Source organism: Harpia harpyja, chromosome 21 (assembly GCF_026419915.1).
Source record: "Harpia harpyja isolate bHarHar1 chromosome 21, bHarHar1 primary haplotype, whole genome shotgun sequence".
Classification (NCBI taxonomy): Eukaryota; Metazoa; Chordata; class Aves; order Accipitriformes; family Accipitridae; genus Harpia; species Harpia harpyja.
In genome coordinates this window covers 16,020,344-16,045,764 of record NC_068960.1, presented here as the reverse complement: position 1 = coordinate 16,045,764, position 25,421 = coordinate 16,020,344, and the positions used below count along the sequence as shown (strand labels likewise).

General features: G+C 41.1%; 1 protein-coding gene across 17 annotated transcripts in view; it reads left to right on the top strand.

Annotated features, from left to right (window-relative positions):
* The window catches only part of RBFOX1 (RNA binding fox-1 homolog 1), a 1,377,247-nt gene that overhangs the window by 417,195 nt on the left and 934,631 nt on the right, over positions 1-25,421 (top strand). Inside the window, exon 1 of one of the 17 annotated variants that reach the window (XM_052772610.1) lies at positions 4,149-4,752. The exons of 15 other annotated variants lie outside the window; for them this stretch is intronic. In XM_052772610.1, the coding sequence (XP_052628570.1) occupies positions 4,750-4,752 (3 nt within the window). In that variant the 5' untranslated portion in view covers positions 4,149-4,749. Of the gene's footprint in view, positions 1-4,148; positions 4,753-5,342; positions 5,360-25,421 lie in introns of those variants that run through there. One more of the 17 variants, XM_052772618.1, reaches the window with a different exon arrangement.

Here is a 25,421-nt window from a genome sequence, read left to right as displayed (position 1 = left end):
GATACCATTGAAGAGTGTTCATAAGGAGAAGGCTATATGGTCTGGGTAGTTGAAAGTAAGGATGCTAATTGTCTGTTTTGCAAAAATGGATGGGAGAGGGGCCAATAAAAGTTTTGAGTATATGTCCACAATGAGTGTGAAGACCTAAAGAGGCTGACAGCAGACAAAACGGATGGCCTAGATGGAAGCTGGAGGAACCTTCATCACTGCCTCCGAAGATCGAGCTGGTACATGAAAGAAGAGGCAGGAAGACAAAAATATTTCAGTAAAGCTGGGGAAACTTCTGCTCCTTGAATAATTTCCTTTAGTAACCCTTTCTTCAAGTATTGTTTTTTAGTCCAGCAACTTAAAGTAGTTTATTGGGTTGAGTAAGTTTTGCACAGCCACGCTGAGGCTTGCCTTTGTGGTGTACTCCTTACTGGCAGCTCCCTTTGATCTTCAGGATGTGTCTGCTCCACCTTGCACTCCACAAGCTCTGAGTTTTGCAGTATGAGTCTTCTACTCCAAGACATTCCATCTATTCCAGAATTCAGCAGCCAAGAAAACAAGAACAGCTTTTCCTTTGCTGACCAGCTGCTTTCTTGCAAAAGGTGCAAAACCTGTTGTTTTTCATAAAAATCTATGTCTCTTGATTAGAATAATCGCACACCAGTTTTATTTCCAATACAATCTTTAAAAAAAAAAAAAAGAATCTGGAAATAAACTCTGAAAACATTTTACTTGAAAGGGAAAATTGTTTCAAATTTTAAGAAAACCTGAAACAGGTTTTTATTCAGAAAAGAAATTTGTTAAAATATTTAAGAAATAATCCCTGACTGGGAATTTGTTCAAAACATTGTGTTTCAACAGAGCCTTTCATTACCTGCCATTTATTTTATTTTATTGCTGTTGATAATTTCTTTTAAATTGGAAAAATGTCTCCTTCTGAAGCCAACTTAAGTGCATGACTAGACAATTATATTTAAATTTATGTATTTTCTTTGTAAACATTTCCTACAGAAATTACTGTGAATTGTGGCTTCATGCAATTATGACTTTAGGGTAGTATAGCCAACATTATTTTTTATCAAGTGCTTTACATGTACTGTATATTACAAAGACAAATAGCAAGATACCTTTCTGAAGGTGGTTACTGTCTAAGAGATATACAGGCAGGTACATTTCGATACATCATGTTTAGGAAAGAAAATATTTTAATGCCTGGAGCTCTGGAACAGAAAACAGAATATCTGGGTGCTGTTCTCTGCTGTGCCACTGACCCATGTACGAATATGATGCTATCTCTGTTGGCTTCTATTTCTCTGCCCACAATTAATCTGTCGTACCTTCTAATAAACAATTATTTGTTCTTATAGCCACTGACCAAATCCAAACTTTAACCTCAGCTGGGAGCCTATGTATAATAATGATGGCAACCTTTTGAGGATGGAGTTCTTTTAAGAAAGGTAAGACTTGCTGTTCAAAGTTCTTTCATGTGAAGGGAACAAAGGGAAAACAGATATGAAATATGACCCAAGAGAAACTTTTTGACAGTATTTATACAAAAGGAGAATATGTTGGTGTTGAGACTCCAAAAGACAAGCTCTGAGCTAGTCATTTAATATATACCTGTTTCTGTAATCAAGGGCAGATGAAACTAACAAACACCTGGACATGATTTAGTTTTAATCCTGTGAGCGGTCCTTAATACTCCAGTGAGTATTCACTACTCAACAGGAATGCTCAAAGGCTTAAAGATAACTTTTTATTAATTCCAGTTTGTGAAATTTCTGTGTTCTTTAATGAAGGATTTTGGTATAGCTCACGTTATTTGCATGAGCTTTACCTGTTTATTATTTTAGCACCTTAAAATAGCTTTTAATTCTTCATTCTTGAGACTGCCAGCTGGCTAGAGAAATACTGCCGGTGTTGTACAGATAGGTGAGTGAATATTGAAAGACTACAGGTCAGATTTTGAAAGAAATCGAGATACCTAAAAATCTTTGCAAATCTGATCCTTGGTGCCACCCTGAAAATCACATATACGGAGAAGAGAAAGGAATTACAGGCTGCCTCATCTGGGAGGGCCCTTTCTTTCTTGCTCTGTTTCATAAACCTAGGGCTGCATGGTCCTGTGCAAGGGTCTTTGAGCGTATGGGCAAGAGAATCTACTGTGACTCTGAATCACTCAGTGGTTAAGCTCTATGTGAGCTGGGATTTACCCTGAAGAATTTAATGGCAAAAATTTCACCAGGAAGAAAGTCTGCCTCAGATTGCCTGAGCGTATATCATCAAAGGGTAGAAATTTTGTACACGGAAGATTGTCTTTCAGGTTTTTTTATCAGTTCAGTCTTAATGAAAGTGCTGATGAAGTAGGAGGTATTTGGCTGTATGACAAACCTATCAAAGTGGTCAGTAATATTTAATCAGAAAGTTGAAAATTATTTTCTCATAAGGGGGCTTAAACATACAAATCAAGGAAGAGCTGAAGAAATTTTGCCAGCTTTGTGTTTAATTTATACTCACTAAGCTTCTACTACTATCACATTCTCATGAACAGATTAGTAAATGTGGGTTTAGATATCATCTACTGCAAAGAATAACCAAAGTTACCTGCGGTAAAATCATTCTGTAGTTGTTTAAAGAACTTTAGCATAATGTTTTGACCTCCAATTTACATGTGTTGGGTACATAAGCCTCCCATAGCCGCCTTTGTGTTGATTTCAGAGTGAAATGGAGGGCTGAAATAAGAAATGAAGGAAACCCACTGGGTGGATTTAAAGATCCATCCTGGGATCTTTCTATTAACTTAATAGGGATCGGCCTACAGAGTGGGACATAAATTTTGAGAGAATCACTTGTAGTAACTCGATAAATTTCAATCCTGAAAATGAATGTCTGACTAACATTATACCTCTCTAATCTGACAGATTTAAACAAGGTAGAGCTAAAGGTTTCCAGCCATTAGTTTAACACTGCTTCATGTTTGATGAGGAATAATAAATTCTGAACTTACTGTGTGAAACGACCCAGCTCCATAAACTGGTGTGACTTGGTCAAGGTACATTCACGAGTTGTTCCACTGAGTTATGCATTTAGGGGATCCAGGATCGCACCTTGGGCCTTAAAATAGCAAAAGAAATAGGCCAAGCCCCAAAGCCATGCGTAGAGGCATTGGGATATAGATACGGTGCTTTTGAGATGCTTCTGTACGTGACATATGTGCGAACTACAGTTGAACTTAAGAATGCTGTGGCTGTATTTCTGCACAGATGAAAGAATTTATAGGGAGATTATTCATGTAAAGTTTTTTTAAGGACTCATACGCATACGATTTCAAGCCTGCTACCTCGTTACCACCTGTGTTATTACTGGTTTTCATTTTCTATCTGTACGCTTAAACCAACTCCCTACTCCTAAACCACAGGGGTAGCACATCTATCTTATCCTCAGACTACCCATACGCGATTGATACAAGTTTACACGTTGAATTAAATCTCAGAGGCATTAATTTGTTGTAACTGAAGGTTGAGCGGCACGAAACCGTTTGATCGTTACCGAATTAATACCTAATGTGTTGCAAAGGACAAGGCAGCGTTCTGGCAGGTCTTGATGTTTATTTTTTTCCAAACTTTCTCGTAAATAGCTGCCGCCAGCCTGATTTAACAGTAATTCATGCGTTTAGGGATGCCGCGACGCTCTTCTCGTTAGCCGAGCTTTAGAATTCTTGTACGATGCGGTTTCCTTTGGGCAAGAGGAAGGGGAGGAAGCAGGCGGAGATGCCCGAGTATCGCCAAGGGCATCGTTTGAATCGGCAATTTCCCGAGTGCCACTTTGCGGGTGTGTATTTACTTCTCCGCCTCCCGCACCCGGGAGCGACAGCCCCCGCCCGGTCCCGCCGGGGAGGCACACGCCTCTCCGGGACGACCCCCGGGGGCCACCGCTCCGCCGAGGGCGAAAAGTTGCGACCGCGCCGCCGGTGAACCGGGGAGGTTCCGCCTCGGCGGAGCGCCCGACCGCGGGCCCGCCCCGCCCCCGGCTGCCTTCGATGCGCGGCGGCAGGTGATGCGGGGCGGCGCGGGGGGGGCCGCGCCTCCGGGGCCCCGCGGGGTGCCCGGGCGCCGCCGCGCGGCCGCCAATCCCGGGCGCGGGCGTGCCTTCCGCCTGCCGGGGAGACCCGCTCCCCCGCCCGGCGCCGGCGGGGGCTCCGCGCCTCCGCCGCATTTCGCCGCCCGGCCTCCGCCGCCGCTCCCGTGCGGCTGGGTGCTGCCGCCGCCGCCGCCTCCCTCGGCGCAACGGCCCCCCCGCCGCTCTCCCCCCACCCCCGCCCGCCCCGCCGGGCTTGAAGGTCACCTCCGCCCGCCCGCCCGCTCTGGAGCCACTTTCCGCGCCGGCTGGAGAGCGGCAGCGCCTCCGCCCCCGGGAAGGTCCCTGTCCGGCCGGTGCGGGGCTCCCGCCGGCCGCGGCCGAGCCGAGCGGAGCGGAGCAGAGCGGGAAGCCGCCCGCTCGCCCCCCTCCACCCCCCGCCCGCGCCGCGGCGGGGACGGCCCCCGGGGTCTCGCCGCTGCCCGCGGAGCCCGCGGGCGGGCCGGGCGCCCCCGCTGCCGGTTCGCGGCGAGCCCGGGGGAAGCCGGGCGGCGGCGGCGGGGGGCGCGGCATGCGGCGGTGAGGGCGGCGGCGGGGAGCCGCGTCCCGCTGCCACTTGCCTGGCGGGGCCGCTCGCTCCGGACGGGAGAGCCGCCGCCACCCTTCGCCTCCGCTCGCCTCTTTATGGTGAGTTTCGGCCGGGGCCTCGCCGGGCGTGCGGGGGGGGGGCTGGGGGGAGACAGCGGGGCCGCTCGGCGCGGGGCATCCCGGCAGGTGCGGGGCGGCGGGGGCCGCGGCCGAAACCCGCTCCGCTCCGCCCCGCCCGGCCTCCCCCCGGGAAGGAGGCGCTCCCGCTGCCGCCGGTCGCCGCGGCCGGAAAGTTTCCGGGGCGGCCCGGGCGGAGGGTTGCGCGTCCGCGGAGCGTCCGCGAACGGACGGACGGACGGACGGACGGACGGGGCGGGGGGGGTGGGCGGGCGGCTCTCGGGGACCAGGGGCTGCGGTGAGAGCCGGGGGCGGCGGGGCGCGGCGCTGGTCAAGGGGGCTGGAGCGGCCGTGGCCGTGCGGCGGGGCCGGGCAGGGGCGCGCCGGGAGGGGGGGGGGGGAGCGGCAGCACAGCGGCGGGCTTCGCTTTCCTCCCGCAAAACAGCGTGGAAGGTGCTGCGGGGATAACGCTGGTGCGGGAGGTGGCTCGCGAAATAGAAGGAAGAACAAGAAAAATGGCCAGTCGGGTTTCAGATGAGTTACTGGTGAAAAGAGTGCAGATATTTAGCTGCTGGGAAACTACTTGCCTGTAAGTCATCGGTATTTACTTATTTTATAGGCTAGGCGAGTCGTCATATAATCTTCTTCTGTACGCTTCTGTCGGGAAAAAAAGTATCAGCGTTGCCTATATGTGTGTTCACTACAGGTGAAGCACAGCTATATGCATTTCAACCGTACAGGCAGTTCCAGCTAGAACTGCCACTCTTCAGCAGAGGCATGGTTTTGCAGTGCGAGTGGCACGCGTTCTGCGTTTCCAAAATTCGTAATGTGGCTGTTGGACGTTGTGCTGCCAACTTAACGTGGTTCGCGCAGATGGTAAACGAATGTGGTCTGAAGTTTGACTCTGGAGTGATTCACATCAGTGAAGTGTGAAAGATCTTGTCCAAATCTGCAGCTTTTGTTTATCTACTCTCTGAATTGCAAATGTGGCGTAGTCTTAAGTAGCTTAGTGATGACTGTTTTTTCACTTTAAATAAAATTCAGCTTATTCAAGAGGAATTGGATCATAAAATGCAACAGACGCTGAAGATGGTGTCCCAGTAATGTCAAGTCCCTTGCTTCACTTCTCACTCTAGACTTGATGATACCTAAGAGAGGAAAGATACTGTATGTTTCATTTGTCATTTAGAAATGTGAAAACAATTGTATGTATGGGCTATAAAAGTAGAAACAAGATTTTGTCACTCTGTGGTAGAGATTGATGATTATGGATGTAATACAGTCTAAAATGGAGTTAGTCCTCATCATCAAATAATTATTTTTTAGTGAACAAATAGTCACAGCTGCTTGAGAAAATATGTATTGGGAAGAGTGGCAGGGGGTGTGTGCGTGTGTGTGAATTTTCAATGTGTATCTCAATAGATAGTTTAGTTTTTAGGAACTAAAACCATGGTATCACATGTTCTGGTTATCAGGATAGCAGTAGCGATTTAGAACAACTCAAACTGTGGTATTTTTAATTTATTTTTATTATCTTTTACTTCAATGATTTTGAGTTACTGAGTTTTTGGGAAACTATTTTTATGTAGCATTTCTGATTATAGTCCAGATCTACTATCTATCTTATGTAGGCTTTAAAGGCTTGGCTACCCAAGTTTCATTTACAATTTATTCTTCTGGTAAATACATTAGACAAAGGATTTCACAATTCCTAAAATGAAGGCTGTGTTTATAGTGTCAAGACTATATTTCTTTTTTCTATTAGTATTTAACTGAGTATCAGTAATATAGCTGACAAACGTAATGAATAAAATTCACAGTACATTGATGATTTTTATAGTTCTTGTAATTGAAGTACTTGGTGTCCTTGATGTGATGAGGATGCTTTTCTGGTTTTAATGAAAGGGTATCCTTAAATGACAGAAATACTGACAGGAGTCAAGTGTCGAGGAAGAGAGCGGGATTGTTAATTCTTGGATGCATAATGTGATACATTTTCAGTATAGAATATGAGTACGCGTGTAGGATTAGAAGGTCCAATTCACAGCATTGTGAATTATTTTAGTGATGCCTCCACGCTCTATACATATGTAATCCCTTACTAACATGCACCGCTGACTTGCTTAAAGGAGGGAGAATGATATGTCCTTAGGCCGTGGCTGCCAATGCTGGTGTTTTTTGAAGTTTCTCCTTACTTCCCAAGCTGCAGTCCTACACAAAGCACCTTTGAAGTTAAACATGGAGTAGCAAGGCCAAAGGGGACTCAGTCACTCACATAGTCTTTCTGCCCAGGGCAGGATCAGCTCGTACCTGTGTCATCTCTGATGGATGTTTGTGTACTTTTTCTGTTCCCCTTCTCCTCTTACTTCTCTTCCTGCTTTTGCTGTTTTTTCCTTCATCTCATTTTTTTCTTCTTAGTATATGCTCTTAATTATTTTCTAAAGAATCTTATCTCATTCTTTCCAAACTGTCTCTCCCTCTGGTATGCCCAGTCAGTCTCTCTTCCAGTATTTTTTATTGCTTTCTGGGGGACCTACTGCTTCTCCACCAGCCCTACATATATGCTGGCTTTACCAGGTTTTTGCCTAGTTTTTAGGAGGAATTTAATGGAAATAGTATCCTTGGTCTCACTTTGCGCAGACAGGTAAGCTTCGTTTAAGACCAGAAGAACTGTTCAGTATTCACTTGCAGTGGGGGAAGTAGAGCTAGCTGGAAATACAAGACAGAAGAGACCAATGGGTAAGTTAAGTAATTCACCATCGCTAATTTATCATGCTGTAGCTTTGAAATAGCATTATCTGATTTTTAAATCTAATCATAAGCTTTATATACTGTAAAGATAGAACTCGTAGTGCTGGCCACTAGAAGAAATATTATTTACAGTTATGGAAGGCATGGCTACGTTAGGCATACAGTTGTCTGAAAGGTGTATTAGTCTGAAAAAGATGAATCTTCCCTAATTAAGATTGATCTATAATACTACAGCTTGAGAGAAATAAAGTAGCTGAAAAATGTTTTCCTTTTAAATGTGTTTATTTTGTGCATCTGCCGGAACTCACTCTACTGATTTCTTGGATCTTGACTTCTTCCCGTTTCATGTGGGAGACTGGGGATGCTGTTGCCTCATGCACCTTCATAAAAGTAGCGTGCAAGTAAAACTGAAGAGTTAGGAAACAAGTGAATGGACAGTGCTTAAGAGTAGCAAACAGACTATTATGTGGCCTGACTGTTTATGGTCTTGATTGTGAAATCTTTTACATCTGTGGCAGAACTTCTAGTGACTTGATTATGCAGAATTTGAGCTGTAATATTTCCTGTGAGCAGAAGGCTCCGATCTCTGAGGATCTTTTCCCAAGTCATTAATGAGAAGTATTAGTTTTTATTGTTGCTCTTTGTTTTTAATTCTTTGCTTAGTTCTGCTTTTTTATGAGTAGTTTAATTCTTTTAATTAAATAATTGAATTTTTCAGTGCCCGTAATTATTTTGCGGCGCAAATCCTCTTTCTTGAAAACATAATGCCATTACTGAAACTTTATGTTGTGTATTCTTGAATATATTATTAGTAGATACTGTTTTTTGTCACCTATTCTGAATGTATGCTTTTATGATTAAACAGGAAACTGTTTATGAAGTTCTCTATCAGTATTTATTACACCTTCCCTTCATAACTGTATTATTTTGCTAAAATTTAACGTGCCAGAAATTGCAACTTACTGCAAATGAGATAATTTTATCTGTCCCCTCTAAGTTGATGCACTGAAACATGACTGTAAACTGAAAGGAAATCTTACCTGACATGGGAAAACACTTTCGGGATGCTGGGATTTACAATGGTATATAACAGCAGCACGGAAGCACGTGTAACATTCTGAAGAGCACAAAGAAGCGGTCATATTTGACTCACAGTATGGATTACAGTTAGGTATCAAGCAACATCAAATGCCAAAAATATGCTCGTCATACTTTAAAATACTATTTTTTGCCAAGTAGGTGTAGTTTAATGTCTCTTCTGCTCCAGATTTTGTACTTTTCAGAGAACCTGTCCAGAAGTAAGAATGTTTACAAGTGCAGTTTTTAATGAATATTCAGAAATTCAAGATAGTTTCTGAGGTGTGTTATGAGGTATTAACTATTTGGATCTTTTCAAGGGGGAAGAAACTGTTAAGTATTTTGCAAGTATGTATCTTTCAGAAATTTAAAAGTTGTTTGAAGTGTCTCTAATGTAAGACAAACATACACAAATCTAAAGCTCTATGACAGTTTTCTCAAAGCCAGTTAAAAAACCCAGAACATTTTGCAACTTTGGATGCAGTTCTAAAATCCCGTGTTTCCAAACAGCAAGATGTTAACTGCAGCTAATACCCTGAAAGGAACAAGGTAAATATACTATTCTAGATTGACAGATGCTGTAGTACCTACCTGTGCAATTCAGTGCCCTAAAATTAAGATAATTGCCTGGAGTGGGAAACACTATGCCACAAATTGGGAGTGTCTGTCAGCAGGAGACTGACTGCAGTCAGTCAAGGAGATTTTGTAAAAATGACCAAGCAAACTCATATCCATTAAAATAATTGCCTCTCTGCTTCAGATAAAAAGGCGTAAGGGAATATTGTTACAGCAGGTTGAGCTGAAAGTCTTGGATTGTGTTAAAGGGCAAACATGCGAAACTAAATCACTTTTAAGATAAATGGCATAATGATGACTGTAGGGCCAGATGCAGCGGCTTGTGACCAGCATTACAAACACTGCAAAAAATATACAGATTTTCTCAGTTTGCAACACACTCGGTTTCAGCCCTCCAGTGTACAACCCCTGACCAAGAAGGTTTAGGGTACAAAAAGAAGAGGTTATGATTCCAAAAAAAGGAATTACAAGGAAACAGTCTAGAATATGTTTCAAGCAATTGATATTTTTTAAGCTTCTGATCGTTAAACAAATGCTAGCGAGAGCCGGAGTTAGTGAATCTCAGCTTTCTGCTATGTTTTGTTGTTCACTGCTCTTGAGTCTGTCATGGTGCTAGTTCTGATTTCAAACTTTTCCTTTACTTTTGGGTATTTATTAATCATCTTTCCATTGGATGTTTTAGAATCTGATAAAGTGTGAATACATGCTGACATACTTTTCTCGGTGAGGACACTCATTAGATCTTGCTCTTCTGATTGCTGGTTCCAAAGGTTTTCTAGGGATTTTATTGTCTCTGCGTTTAGGCTCTGTATTAGACGTGAGCAAATATTGTATGATCAGAACAATAAGAAGCCAGCCTGAGAATGCATATTTTTTCCTGAGAAATTTAGGAAACTCAAACGTGGTGTAGAAAATTTCAACTCTAAATGCATACTGTTTTGAAGGTGTGAGTATGTGAAAATGTGGTAGGAGAAGGTTTAATTGAGGACGTGCTACTATTTCAGATCAAAGTATTCTAATAGTTAAAGCAGTTGTAAAGAAGGTGGGAGAACACCTGTATACAGGTGGAAGAAAATGCAGTCGTATTGGACAGTTGTACTTGTGTTAAAAATTACACAACAGAGCCCTGGATTTCAAAATAAAATGTTGGGTAATTGTCCTGTTGTCTTGAAAAAACGTATCTTTTGTGCGTCTGTCCATTGTATAAAGATAGCTGTCTTTCACAAAAGTAGTTTGGCTGATGAATAGGCATTATTCTTCCTCTGGATAGCCAGTTCCTGAGTTTCTGCTTTTATGTTTTAACGTTGTTGTTTTGTTAGATAGGTCTTAGGTGTCTGATTTATTTTTCACCATATGTTGTAGAGGATTGACATTTTATTGTTTGGGGAGAGAGAAATTAGACAATGTTGAATGGCACTGATCCAGGAAAAAGGCGTGATAGTCTTTGTCAGAGCCAATATTGATATCTTTGCCCTGGCAAAAAAATCCACATTTTTCACAATTAGCAATTTTTCCTAAATTAATGATTATGCAATATTATGCAGATATTTTGTTGAGCAAATGAATTTGATAGTAAATGAAGATCCTGTAAACAGTCCCTTTATGAAAATGTAGAATATAGCATTAAACACTGGTTTCAGAATAATCTTCCATCTTCGTATTTGTGAAATCTGTAACACTTTGCCTTGGGATGCAGCACAGTCTATGCAGTCTTTGACTGCAGAGCTTACAGTCTTGCTTTTTTGGTGGGAAAAGATATTGAAGCATCAGTTTCAAGTCATGCTACTGGGTGGTTGTCTTTGATCAGTGTCACAGGAAATAATTTTATGAAATATTATCTTCTGTTACAATGAAACTCTACAGTGAAGCTCTAGGATTTGAAAAAAACCCAAACCAACCTCCACTACAGACAGTCCACTGTGTATGTGAGTGGTTACTTAAATGTCCTTTCCTCCAACATTGAAGATGAGCTACCTAAAATGTCATCTACCACATGGTGATAATCCATTTTAAGTCTGCAACAATATAAATGCTAAGGAAGTCCCAGAGTGCAGTTTGAATTGAGCCACATAGAGTGACCCAGCAGGAAGATTAATGGATCTAGATATCCTCCTGATCTTTCCATGATATTAGACCCCCTTTTCCCACTCCTTAATTTAGGACACTCTCCAAATGGCTCCTTCACTTCATGATGACCTCTTCTCTGTTGCCATCGTGATAATACGTTAGTCTGCAGCTGCCTCTGCAGGAGACCGATTGGGTTTCCCCTGGTCATTACAAGTATTGAACTCTTGCCAAATACCAAAATTGTCCATACTGCATGTTTTGCACACTTGCTTCACTGTGAATGTCCTCAACATAAAAACAGATTATTTCATCATTATTGTTTTCCAATCCCTGATACCTACCCAGGAGTTTTTGATTTATGTTTTTGTTTCATTGTTTCTGTTTTACAATGCTGCTTTCGCTTTGATTCAGTTCGAATCTCTGGCTGTAACTGATTATTAAGGATCTTATGCCACTGTGGGAAAAATCAACCATAAAGCCCAGTTGTCAGATGGAGCAGGCTAGGGGCTTACCTTGTAGTCAAATGCACAGAGCACTCTGTGGTACAATAGACAGATCCTTTTGCTTTGTATATGCCTTATTCTAAAATCATATGTTCTTTGATACTGAAGCCTTCTTTTACTCCTCCCACTGAAAAATGCTTTCAAATCGGTCGGCTTTGGTGTTGATATGATCTGTTATCCTCAGTCAGTAAACTGCATCCTGGGCTGCATCAGAAGCAGCATGACCAGCAGGTCGAGGGAGGTGATTCTCCCCTGCTACTCGGCTCTTATGAGACCCCCGCCTGCAGTACTGCATTCAGCTCTGGGCCTCCCAGCGTAAGAAGGACATGGACCTGTTGGAGCGGGTCCAGAGGAGGGCCATGAAGATGATCAGAGGGCTGGAGCACCTCTCCTATGAGGACAGGCTGAGAGAGTTGGGGTTGTTCAGCCTGGAGAAGAGAAGGCTCTGGGGAGACCTTACAGCAGCCTGCCAGTGCTTAAAGGGGGCCTATAGGAAAGGTCAGGGGGGACTCTTTATCAGGGAGTGTAGTGATAGGATGAGGGGTAGTGGTTTTAAACTGAAAGGGGGTAGATTTAGATTAGAGATAAGGAAGAAATTCTTTACTGTGAGGGTGGTGAGGCACTGGAACAGGTTTCCCAGAGAAGTTGTGGATGCCCCATCCCTGGAAGCGTTCAAGGCCAGGTTGGATGGGGCTTTGAGCAACCTGGTCTAGTGGAAGGTGTCCCTGCCCATGGCAGGGGGGTTGGAACTAGGTGATCTTTAAGATCTCTTCCAACCCAAACCATTCTATGATTAATCAGTACTTGTTGGGACATACTGGTTCAAATGGGCAGAATGATGCAGTCAAGTAGTTTGGCCCCTTTGATCACTTTGAGCATAGTTTTGTTTTCAGCAATTGACATTTCACTGCAGCAAAGTATGTAATCAACTTTTGGTGATAACACTTCTTTCTTGTTTTCCTTTTAATGTGGTTAGCCTGAGGTTTTCCCATTTCCATTGTTTTGGTCCTCGTGGTTGTATTCTTGCCTTCAAATCAACTCAAACTGCTGTTTCATTGTAGCCAGAGAACCGCCTTTCTTAAGATATGCATGTTTGTTAGAACCTGAATGGATTTTAAAAAAGGAATTGAGCATTGCTTGAAATCTCATTATGTGCAAACTTGTCTGTGTAGGAACCTAAACATTTTATTATATTCTTCTTGTGGTTTAAGCCCAGCCGGCAACAAAGCACCATGTGACTGCTCGCTCACTCCCCAAACCAGTTTAATTTGTTCCCAATCAAATAAAAAACAGGATGATGAGAAGTAAAACCAAGTCTTAAAACACCTTCCCCTCCCTCCTTCCCGGCTCAACCCCGCTCACGGTTTTCTCTACCTCCTCCCCCCACCCAGCAGCACAGGAGGACGGGGAATGGGGCTTGGGGTCAGTTCTCCACATGTTGTCTCTGCTGCTGCTTCCTCCTCAGGGGGAGGACTCCTCACTCTTCCCTGCTCCACGGTGGGGTCCCTCCCACAGGAGACAGTCCTTCACAAACTTCTCCAGCGTGAGTCCTTTCTGTGGGCTGCAGTCCTTCAGGCAGAGACTGCTCCAGTGCGGGCTTTCCCATGGAGTCCCGGACATCTTGGGGGGCATCCCCCTGCTCTGGCATGGGCTCCTCTCTCCCCGGGCTGCAGGTGGGCATCTGCTCCCCCGCTCCCCTCCATGGGCTGGGGGTGGGGACAGCCTGCCGTCTCACCGCGGGCTGCAGGGGCATCCCCTCCTCTGGCGCACCTCCTCGCCCTCCTCCTTCACTGACCTCGGTATCTGCACAGGGGTTCCTCTCACATTCCAGTCTCCTCCCCTGCTGCAGGTTCCCCTTCTTAAGTCTGTCCTCCCAGAGGCGCTACCGCTGTCACTGACGGGCTCGGCCTTGGCCAGTGGCGGGTCCGACTTGGAGCCGGGGGAGCTTTGAGCAGCTTCTCACAGGAGCCGGCCCTGCAGCCCCTCCCCTGCTACCAAACCCCTGCCACACAAACCCAAAACAATTCTAAATATGAAGGTGCTTTTTTGCCATAATGTATCCAAATGTGTATCACAAAAAACTTCTGGTACTGTGATATAAAGGGTTCTGCAGGATTGTAGAGGTCTCTTGGGGACAGCTGAAAAGGATGACGAGGTCATGGTACTGTCTCTGAGTACTAGGTAAAAACCCTGTCTTTAATGAAAAGAAGTAATTTAAAACAATTTTAAAACACAAGCAATTAAAGAGATCAAATTTAGGAAGATACATTTTCCTTATAAATTTTATACAAAGCATGTAACTTAGCAATAATAGATGATAAAGGACAAGATAATAAAAGCATACAATAAAATAAAAACAAATAGCTAAATAATTAGACACAAGTGAGTCATAAAAATCTCTTGTTATAATAAGAGGTGTCCATCTTTTTTGTTACATAAGTATTGTTCCAGTTTCTTTAAAAATCAGATAATCTTTGCTTTTGCACTTCTAAGTGTTATATTGCTATGCTAAGAGCTCTCTTATTAAGTTCAATTATGCTGCTGCTGTGGATGCATGTCAGTTTTGCTTACTACAATCAAAAGAAATGAAGGCTTTCCTGGTCAGTTTAAGGGTTTTCCCCTTCTTCTAAAAACCAGCACTAGTGTTGCACTATCCATATATTATGGTCTCCATTTGTATCTAGTAGAATTATTTCCACTTTGAAAAGAAAAAAAAGAAAAATAAAAAAATATTTGCAGACATCTTATGGTAACCATTGCAGTATGTGTGTTTCCTAAGTGTGGCACTTTGCCAGTCCTGATTTTCCTGTTTGTTCTTCTCTGTTGGTTCTGGAACTACTGAGGTAAAAGTAGCAATTAACAATTTTATTTTTGCTAGTATTGCAGCTGTCTAGTTCTGTTAAAACTGCTATTTAGTGAAGATGTAAGAAAGGAAGGTTTGCATGAGGCATTGTAATAACACCGAGGTGTGAAAGAGCTATTGTTCTGAGAACACAAGGATTCAGAATGCTTTGAATGTGGTTTGCTCATGATCTTTTTCACAGTTTATTTTTCTCAGTTTGCCTATGACAGAAATTGCAGGGGAAGGCCTGTACCGGCAAATAACTGTGTTATGCACCATATCCAATTGCCTGGTTTAGAGAAACTTGGGGTTTTTTTTTTTTAGACTTTATCAGTACTTTTACAGTGGGGAGTAAAAGATGAAGGATCACTGAACTGGCAGTTTGACATACCTGGCAAAATCCTTCTTCTAGAAGGGACATCAGTGCATCGCTGATGAGTATAACTGGCGTATGTTAGTAACATCATATGTTACGACAGTTGTGTGCACGTACAAATACACGCACAAGCACAAGACACATGCACACACAGAGTACCAACACGATATATGGTACTGAATGTTTTCTGTCTCCTCCTCAAAATGTCTGGTATCTCTGGCTTGTGTTTCTGATGCCAGAAGCTGAAGTTTTCAATATGCTGCCTGGCAAACAACAGGCAGCAGTGGTAGGAAGTCTGCATGGCTGTATTTCAGGCTTACTCTAGATAATTTGGCTTTTGGAAGAAAGTTGCAGAGTACTCGTGTCTCCTTGGCTGCTCTTCAGCCACTTTTTCTGTAATTAGCAGTAGTACCAGTAATACAGGTAAAAATCAAGTCTCTCAACAGTTAATGGTAATGCAGGTACCAGCGCCTTCATTCCAATCAGTGCTATTATCTGGGCTTGAATAGCAAATTTATTTTACTGTGGTGACCACAGAGTTAAAAATCTGATGATCTTGTCAGGGTCTATGTCATGAACTGCTGTGCAGCTGAAGTCTGATTGACATTGTATGCCTGACATTTTGGTGTGGTGGGTTTTGTTGTGGGTTTTTTTATTGTTGTGTTTGGGTTTTTCTGTGTTGTTGAATAAAATAATGATAACAGGGCATGAATAATTCTTAATATCAGTGTTGCTTTATAAACATGTCTTAAAACAGATGCAATTCTTAATAAAGATATCTAATAGTCAATAGAATGCTTCTCTATGTTAAAGCTTTGCAAGCAGGCAAAATAAAGGAAAATTAGGAAGTTTCCTGTGATGTTAAAAGTAACATAGACTTTCTTCTCTTTCCATATTTGCACTGTTAAAAAGTAGTAGACTAAGATGCGAATCCAAATTTCTAAGGTAGTTTTACAAAAGTAAAAATTGTTTCCCTGCTGAAGCCATTAAGTGTTTTGTCACTGGTGGTACAAGCAGCAGAAAGATTGAACACTAATTTCTAATGTGGAATATTTTATTTATTTATTTATTAAAGTTTTCTCAGTTGAGAATATCTTCCAAGTTGCTCAAGAGTTGATTAAAATACAAATTAGACTGAAATAATGATTGCTCTAGTCTTCAGAGTAGTTTTATTATGAACTTTTGTGGTACATGATCATACTGTTCACACAAAAATAATACATGCAAGTAAAGTAGAAGTTGAGAGCAAGTGAGCTAGGTGATAAACTCTTCCTTTCTACTTATTTCTCTGACTTTTGTTTGCCAAAATCAAACTATTCAGCACCTGTGCTTTGCTATGAAGGAGTTACACTTTGCCTATAAATGAATGCATCTTTATTAGTTGAGGTAAATTTTAGGTGGTAAATTGGCTTCTTTATTCCTGTAAATGTGTTTAAATCCAGCACTGCACCTGTCGTATTAGTAGATCTTAGTATTGTTTTTTAAGAAGCATATCCCTAGCCAATGTGTGTTCCTCATTGCTGTAAAAAATGACTTGCTGAGTTACCTTGTACTAACACCTCATACTGCATTTGCTGTTTATTTTGCTGTTTAAAATGCCATATAGTTTGGTCTCAAGTTTCATCTTCTTTGAAGGTCTCCAAAGTAAGTCTAAAGAGCTACAGACCTTCTCATTTAAATCAGTAGGAAATAATATTGATCATAACAGGGAAGAGGAACACTGTTGGTGTCTTTCAATCTTGTATTGTTTGGGCTCCTCTTGTTATCTCCCTAGTTAGTTTTGCCAGTACACATCAGAGCGGTTCACAGTGGAGCTTGAACCATTGAGGATCATTGCACTTCAAGTCCTCTGAATTGCTAAGAGTAAAGCTTCTCTATTTTTATTTTTTATTTTTTTTAATGTCTCAGGCCTGGTATTTGTGCAATGACTGTGGCGGTAGCATGTGCTGGGTTGACTGGGGGAAAACAGTGATCCCGTAGTCAGAGACTGGCTTTGGGGATCTCCAAAGGATGTGCATTTTCTCTCACTCTGCTGAAAGGCTGGCTGTTGTCATCTGTGGATTTTAAGAATCTGGAATCCCATTTTAAAGGGTAAGAGGATTTTAGTGTAACAACATATTCCCCTTTCTTTTCTTTTTTTTCTTTTTAAGAATTTGCTCTGCTGATGTTTAATATATTAAGAAGTTTAAATAATTTAATAAAACTGTCTCAAATAAGGAAATTGAAAGGGAATTCCAAATGAATGTTATAATACAGTACTATTGCAGCTTGACAGTTCAGTAGGGGTGGTCCTTCCTGGCACGATGCTGAAACAGTAAGAAATGCCCAGTCTTAGGACTGTGGAAGCATGCATGCCTATGGAAGGTGGACAGACTAGTGACAAGAGAAGCATGACTGATGTTATGAGATGACCTGTGTGTTTGTTCTGATGGTTGAACATGTGAATTGGATAGTGTCTACTACAGAGTACGCGAGTAGTTGGGTTCTTGTGAAATGGCTTGTGAATTACTTGCTCTTGTGCTGATGCTGTGTGTGGTGCATTAACACTTACGGCTCTGTTGTTGGGCCTCTGTGTGTCAGTGGTAGTCAGCTCTGTCCCTTGGCAAGCTATTGGGAAGCTATCAGTGAGTGCTTCATTTTACATTGCTGTGTGGTGTTTTGCTTAAGAGGTTGGTGTATGCTGTCTTCTTCCTCTGAGTGGAAGGTTACATGAACCACTGCTTCACGGCTGAGACACAACTGTGAGCCAGACAAGCTGGTATTGCTTCTTCTTCTTGTCGGAACCACGTATTTGTCTAGTTTTCTAACGGGCTGTAAGGTTATTAGTTAAACATTTATGAGGAAGAGCACTGTGTATTTTTTCATGTTTAAGAACTACTGTCACTTCTAGTATGTCTAGCCTAAGAAATACATATGCTGGTTAGTGCATACAGTAAAATACACAAATGCCTACAGTAAAAATACACACAAATAATGAATTAGGTGAATTTGGTGTTTCCATTTATCCTTTCACATCTATGAAATATATATAGCTAATGAGCTGATAAAAGAAATTGACCTTGCAGCTGACAGTTGATTTGGAAATGCAGAAATATTATGGAAGATATTTATGATTTCCACTAAGCACAGCTTGGCAATTGTTCATTTTTAATGATTTTTATCATTGTTTCTAATACTAAATTTATGCCTCAGTATCTATGTGCAACACATCTGAGTTGCTGACACTATGAACTATAATTTTGAATTCCTTCTATTTTGCGTTTAAATTATCAACCATAACTGTGTTACAGCACACACAAGGGAGGAAATGTTAAGCTATGATTCCAACAGCAAGCATTAAATGAATATATTGCATACTTTTCAAATAATAAATTTAGAAGTGCATGAAGATTTACAGAATATTCTATATTGGCAGTGATGCCAAGTTAGAGCTGCTTTAGGAACTGTATGCATTAACTAGAATTTCTGACTTTCGCATGCTATAGATTTGAAAGCTGTTCAGTCTTCTGGACTGTATTCTGGTTAGCAAAATACCTGTGTTGATTGTGTTGAATGTAAGAGATAATGGATCTTCTCCAGCATATTTAGGTACCCCTTTCAGTATGTGGTTTGCTAGATGATTAGTGTGTTATCTTTACATATATCCTTTTGCTATGGTGCTAATACAAATAAAATCTGTTCTTTTAATTTGCTAAGCATTACTGTGAAACAGTACATACCATTATGAGCCTTGCCTGAGTGACAGGTATAGTTACATCTTTGGATAGTAAATTGGAAATACTCGTCTTTTGTTGGCGAAGAAATAAGGGAAATAATTATTTGAATGTAAATTGTCTGCCCTATCAGTGAGCATTTTTATACAAATTAGGCAAAAATAATTTCCTGTGATACTTTAGAAATCGAATAAGAAAGAGAAGTATATTTGTGTAGACTGTTTAGCTACAGAATGTCATGCACACTTTAACATTTGGAAGTATAGAACGTTATTTTAATTGGTCATATTCGGATATGGACAACCTTAATTTGTTACGCAGCCCCATTAGATAAGAAAAAAATCTTGAGGGCATTAAATGCTAATCTTTAGAGAAATGCGTTTCTAGAATGCCAGCAGATGTCAGTATGTTCTTGTCATATAGCCCTTTTGTTTTTAAACAATAATTTTCCTTGAATTAAATAATATAGGAGGAAGTAATAAGTGTTGTAACACTATCTTAATGCAGGTCTGTTTAATTCAAATGTTTTACTGAAAAGGTTTTTTTTTTCCTTTCGGTTTTCTAGACCTGGGCTGGCACAACATCCATGTATACACTAGCTTTCACTGTATATAACTGCTCATTGGACTGCTTAGAGAACATAGTTTAAAATGCTTTGCTAAATGGAGATGTATTATTGATAGTATAGCACCTTAGTTTCTAACTGAACTTTATTTTTTCTTCTGTAGAACTTTTTTGGTATAGATTTCCTTCATATATTCTGAGGAATTTTGAAAATGCTGGCACAGTTCTTTCTGTTTGTGTAGCTAGTGAGTGTGTTTGAACTCTGATGTGTTTAATCAAATCTGTCTCTCTAATTTGGAGATTATTTTGTCACTGTTTATGCATGGTAATCAAAAACAGATGAGCTGTTTCTTGTCTTCCTTGTATTTAAAAAATCAATACCACTGTGAGTGACATTGTGGAGAAGCCTTTCCCTTCTTTGAAAGGGCAAAATGATGCCATATAGTGGGAAAGGATATAGAATTCATAGTCTGGAGTACTCAGCATATTAAGCTGACCTCAGTTTTTAAAATGGTGACTTAAACATCATGGAAGGTTGCCAGGTTGCACTTTTAGGGCAGTTGGCAGATGGTGCTTTTATAAGGTATGGATGAACAGATGGAACCTGTAGCCCACATGAAGGAAGTCTGCAGCCTACTGACAGGTAATCCAAACTGAATCCTCGTCTGAGTTTATGTTAGCACAGAGACGATATTAAAACTCCCACTGAAGTTTTTAGTTTTGCTTTTCTCCCTGTGTTTGTCAGTACTGTCTCTTCGAGGAGGGATACTCTGCACCTCAAAGAAGATACCTCTGCTTCTGCTAACATAAAACTTAAATACTTCAGTCTCACTCTGGTAATTTTGACCATTGTCCATCCTTGCCAGCACCACCAACACCAGAAGGGTAAACCCCATGATCTTCAGTTTCCATTACCTGAAGCACTTGGTCCCTCATTGTGTTAGGTGTTGAAAGAAGCGTTGAGAATCTGTCTGAAGACCAAAGGCCATTTACTTAAGCTTCTGTTAGGGAGCTAATGTAGATTTTTGGCCTGGTGTGTTCTTTTTTTTGTAAATTCACAGTCATCAAGTGCTGTGGCTGTCACTTCAGGCTTTTTAATTACATTTCCAAACAGAAATTTATTTTATGTTTTCTCTTTCTTCAACCCTCCTTTCAAGCACTGTCATATTAAAGAGTTTGTTTTACATGCAAGACCCATTTATTGTGATTTATTCCTTGTTTCTTCTCAGCTCAGACTGTTTGTGTGATTTTCAGATCATGCGAATGAGAACTGAGGCAGGCAAAACAGGTAAGAAAGATGCTTACCTCTGGAGTAAAGAGAAAACATACGACATTACTGAGGTTGTAGTTCTGGAAATAAGGCTACTTTATTTTCAGAGAGCGGTTTTATTGCATTTGCCCTTAATGCTGTTTCTAGAGATGCTGATAAACACCCCAAATCCTGTTATATATCATGCTTAAATTAGTTCTAAGCAACTTTTTGCATGATTTACTAATGTAATTTAATTCAGGGTTTGGCTTGCTCACCTGGAGCTGAATGGAAGAAATTAGAAAATTATAGTTGTCTCTTCATTTTTGTGTAGGGGGAAAAAAAGAAGGGAAAATGAAAATACTTGAGCATCTGCATGTATAATGTTTGAAAATTATTCATGTTCTCTTTTTGTAGTGAAAATAAAAAGCAAAAAGTATTTTTCCACCACTGAATAAAAAAATAAGAAGCAGTATCGTGTATTGTTTTGATGTATTTTCTTCCATGGCAATGTAAGCACTTTCTGATAGTTGACTCTTATCAACAGCCTCCTGAGTATGCCTTTTGAAAACCTGCAAAATATATATGTAATTAATTTCCTTATGTAGCTGGCAGTGCTATTGCACCTTGGACTGCTGAAAATCAGGTTCTTAGCAAAAATAGGTGGAATCTCCATCATGCTTTAACACACTTAACAACAGTTCTAAAAAACTGTATTTCACTGGTATTCATGGTCAACCTGAAAGACTGTTACTACAACTTCTGTTTTATTGCATACAGAAATTTTATTTATGAAGATGTAGGCTTTACAAATGGGTAGATTAAGGGAGCTGGTTTTCTTATGATAACATAGACATATGGATCAAAATACCAAATGTGAGCATTTACATGTGGCTTGTAAAGCTCGCTCATTCAATCTGTATGTTGATGCGTAAGTTGAGAGCAGATGAATGAGTCAGTTATTCATTTTGTCCATGTACTTCATACATAAATGTTTGAAAATGTGATCTTGCTGTCAAGAGAGTAATACAAAAAATTTTGAAATTAATTTTGATCAGTTACGTATTAACAATGATCTTATAACTTTTCAAACTTTATTTATAAATTTCTTTTTTTTTGGAGTACAGCTTTCATTAGATTAGAATTTACACTTTCCTATGTATGTGCATTTGTACTTTGTGGAAGAGATTAATGGGAAAATGCTTCAGTAAGTGATTCACAAAGCTTCTGACAATACTTCTTGTTCCAGATAAGCTCTTAGTTAATAAAGACTGCAGATGTCAAAGGCTCCTTGGAATTTATTTTCATGTTCTTGCACATATTTACAAATACTCCAGTTGTCTGTTTGTACTTTGGTCTGATAAGAAGGTACTGTTCAAGATCATGATAGATGTTATACAGACACGTGCTTCAGGACCCCGACTGTCTGAACTGAAATAGATGTAGGTGGTGGCTGCAGTTTACAAATGGTCTTAAACCTTGAAATTTCCAGAAAAATGGCAACTGTTACAATAATTATACACTCTCATTCCTGAAAACTTAGTATTTTATACTCTAAAATGAACTAAAAAACATTTGAAGCTTGCTGGAAGTGTATACAAGTCTAGATGGATATGGTCAACTGTAGTACAAAACACTAATGCAACTTCAAATTTTCTTCAATATGTAATAGATCTAATGGCATCAACTTTGTTAATTTTGACTTTGGTAGCTTCATAAAAGCCTACAAAACTATCCAGAAAGAGATTTGTTGTGATATTTTCCGCACCCTTGAAAAAAACAAGGGTTGTAGCTAACGTTGTCGTCGTTGTTTAACCCCAGTCAGCAACTAAGCACCATGCAGCCGCTCACTCACTCCCCCCCGCCCCCGCAGTGGGATGGGGGAAAGAATTGGGAAAAGAAATCAAACTCATGGGTTGAGATAAGAATGGTTTAATAGAAAGAAAAGAAGAAACACTAATAAAATTACAATAGTAATAATAAAAGAATTGGAATATAAAAATGATGCACAGTGCCATTGCTTACCACCTGCCGACTGATGCCCAGTTAGCACCTGAGCGGCGATCCCCCCACCCCTCCCAGTTTATATACTAGATGGGATGTCACATGGTATGGAATACCCCGTTGGCCACTTTGGGTCAGCTGTCCTGGCTGTGTCCCTTCCCAACTTCTTGTGCCCCTCCAGCCTTCTTGCTGGCTGGGCATAAGAAGCTGAAAAATCCTTGACTTTAGACTAAACATTACTTAGCAACAACTGAAAACATCGGTGTTATCAACATTCTTCTCATACCAAACTCAAAAACATAGCACTATACCAGCTACTAGGAAGACAATTAACTCTATCCCAGCTGCAACCAGGACACGTGCCCTCAAATACATTTAAATTTGTTTTATTGCAATTTGTTTGAGATTTTTTCCCCAACCCTTTGAAAACTTTTCTAGAAATAAATTTTTAAGTAGGCTGTTTATTGAAACAAACACATAGGTAGAATTTCATACTGTAATCAGATCTCTGTATGCTGAAATGTAATACATACAGCTTATGAGTTTTCCTGTAAGGATAGTGTGAAAAACTTTCCAAAAAGCAGAGTGTCTCTTTGTGTTCATCTGGAGGCTTGCCAGGCAGAATGTCAAAAAGACTGTACAGCAGAAGTGCAGTGCAATGAGTGGCAGGTGCTTTGATGAAAATGGACAAGTAACTTATTGAGAAATAGTCATCTAATATGGTAATTGGTGAACAGCCTGAAATAAACCAAATGAAGAATGCATCTCAATATACATTTCTTTTCCTGAAAGAAATGAAAAAGGTGATCCTCCTCATGACAGTAAAATGAGGTATTGTAAAGGTGATGTGTCACAGTAAGATAGAATTGATAACTCTGCAGGAAACATTCATGGACGTCATACTTCTAGTTCCCTAGCAGAAGCAGACCTGCTGCAGTATCTTCAGCAATGGATGCTGTAAGTGTGGCAAGCTACGGATTATAAAATCCATGATATAATTTTCCATATAAGGTGATTTGGGAGACAGCCTTGTAATGAAAGTCTAGAGAGTTCCTTAATCTGTTCTCTCTAAACTCCATTATTTCATATATGCAGAAATAATATGGAATTGTCAGAATAGCACAGGGATTGTAAGATATTCTAGAAGTAAAACTTCTGTTTGAAGTTCAGTTTTAACAACAAAATTCAGCAAAAACTTTTAAGATTTTTTTAATTTGGCAGTAACCTATCCTTCCTAGTTCCTGACAGTTTCCTTTAACAAGGCTTTCTCGGACACCAGGCATATTGTCACGTCTGTGCTCTTCCCTCTTCTTCCTTTACTGTCTGGTGCTGTGACAGCCCTCTCTCAATTGCACTGGGAATGGGGAAGCAACAAACTAGACTTTATATCAATCTCATGTTCTCACCCAAATCTGTATGAAACCCTACGTTTTCTCTCTTAATAGGTAACTTCCTCCCTGTCCTCCAAATTTTGCGTGTCCAGTAACTTTTTGTGACCATGGAAATAGCAATTTCTGCCAAAGTGCTGCAACTGGCCCACCAGCTGCCCCATCATCTCAGTGGTGTGTATGTTCACCTGTGCAACTTCTGCTCCACTGCTGCATGCTTTGTCCTTCTGCTGAAAGTCCAGATGCTCACTGCATATCAACAGCATGAATGAAGTTGCATTCTAATCACAGATGATTTAGCAGCATTAACATGCAATAGGGACTCAAATTCTGAACGTGCGGGTTCTAGGTAAATTAAGACTACTCTTCCTGAGCACAGATGCATATTTATCCTGTGTTAACATGCTTTTATTTTTTCCAAATAGAATTCATAGAATTTCTGAAGAGAAGACCCCAAACTGAAAACTATAAAAATACTTTAGAAAAGCAAAGTTCACTCCACTCTCTCATACGGGAGGTGTCAAGACTGCATGATGACAAGGTGGTATGACTCCTCATTCCTGTGAGCTGCACATCACGGGGAGTTCTTGACATACATTGCAATAAGCATATTCCTCATGCCTGCATTGCTTGCATAAAGCACATGGAATGGCTATGAGGGAGAAGAAACGGACATGCTTAACTGTTGGTTGGAAGAAGACATCAAAACCATGAGTCTTTTGACATATAAATAGAGAACAGGTGAAGTAAGTATCACTAATAATACAAATGTCCCACTGGACCTGTAGCTAGTCCTTTTGTTTTCCACCACCATAAGGAACATGCAGCAACACTGCTGTTTCTCGAGTAGTAGCTGTTACTCAGAGATCAGTTTGAGGGTCAGCAATACGATTGTGATTATTTGGAGAAGTGCAGCTGTCTAAAACACAATCTTTCTTTTCAATCGATTCCCTTAAAACACTGTTAATGATTTTAGTACCAAGAAAACCAGCTTTATGGTACTAGAGTAAGTGACTGGCTAGTGTGGTAAAAGCGTTACCGTGTGTGGTGCGTTGACCTTGGCTGGTGGCCAGGTGCCCACAAGGGTTGAGATAAAGACGGGGAGATCACTTACCAGTTGTCCTCATGGGCAAAACTGAGTCAACTTGATATAATTTATCGCCAATTAAAATAGAGTCAGATCATGAGAAAGAAAGAAAAAAGTCCCCAAACACCTCCCTTCCCCTTTCTTCCCAGACTCAACCTCACTCCTTCCATCCTGACTCCTCCACCTCCTTCCTGAGCGGCACAGGGGGATGGGGAGTGGGAGTTGTGGCCAGCCCATAGCAGCTCCTTTCTGCTGCTCCTTCCTCCTCATGCTTTTCCTCTGCTCTGCCGTGATCTCCCCACAGGCTGCCAGGGAATGGGAGTCTCCTCCTGCTCCTGCTCTCACCTGGGTGCTCACAGAGCTGGGTCTCACACTTTTTCGTTCCTCACAGCTGTGCATCGTTTTGTCTTTTCATAAACACGTTTTCCCACAGGCACCACCAGCCTGGCTGTGG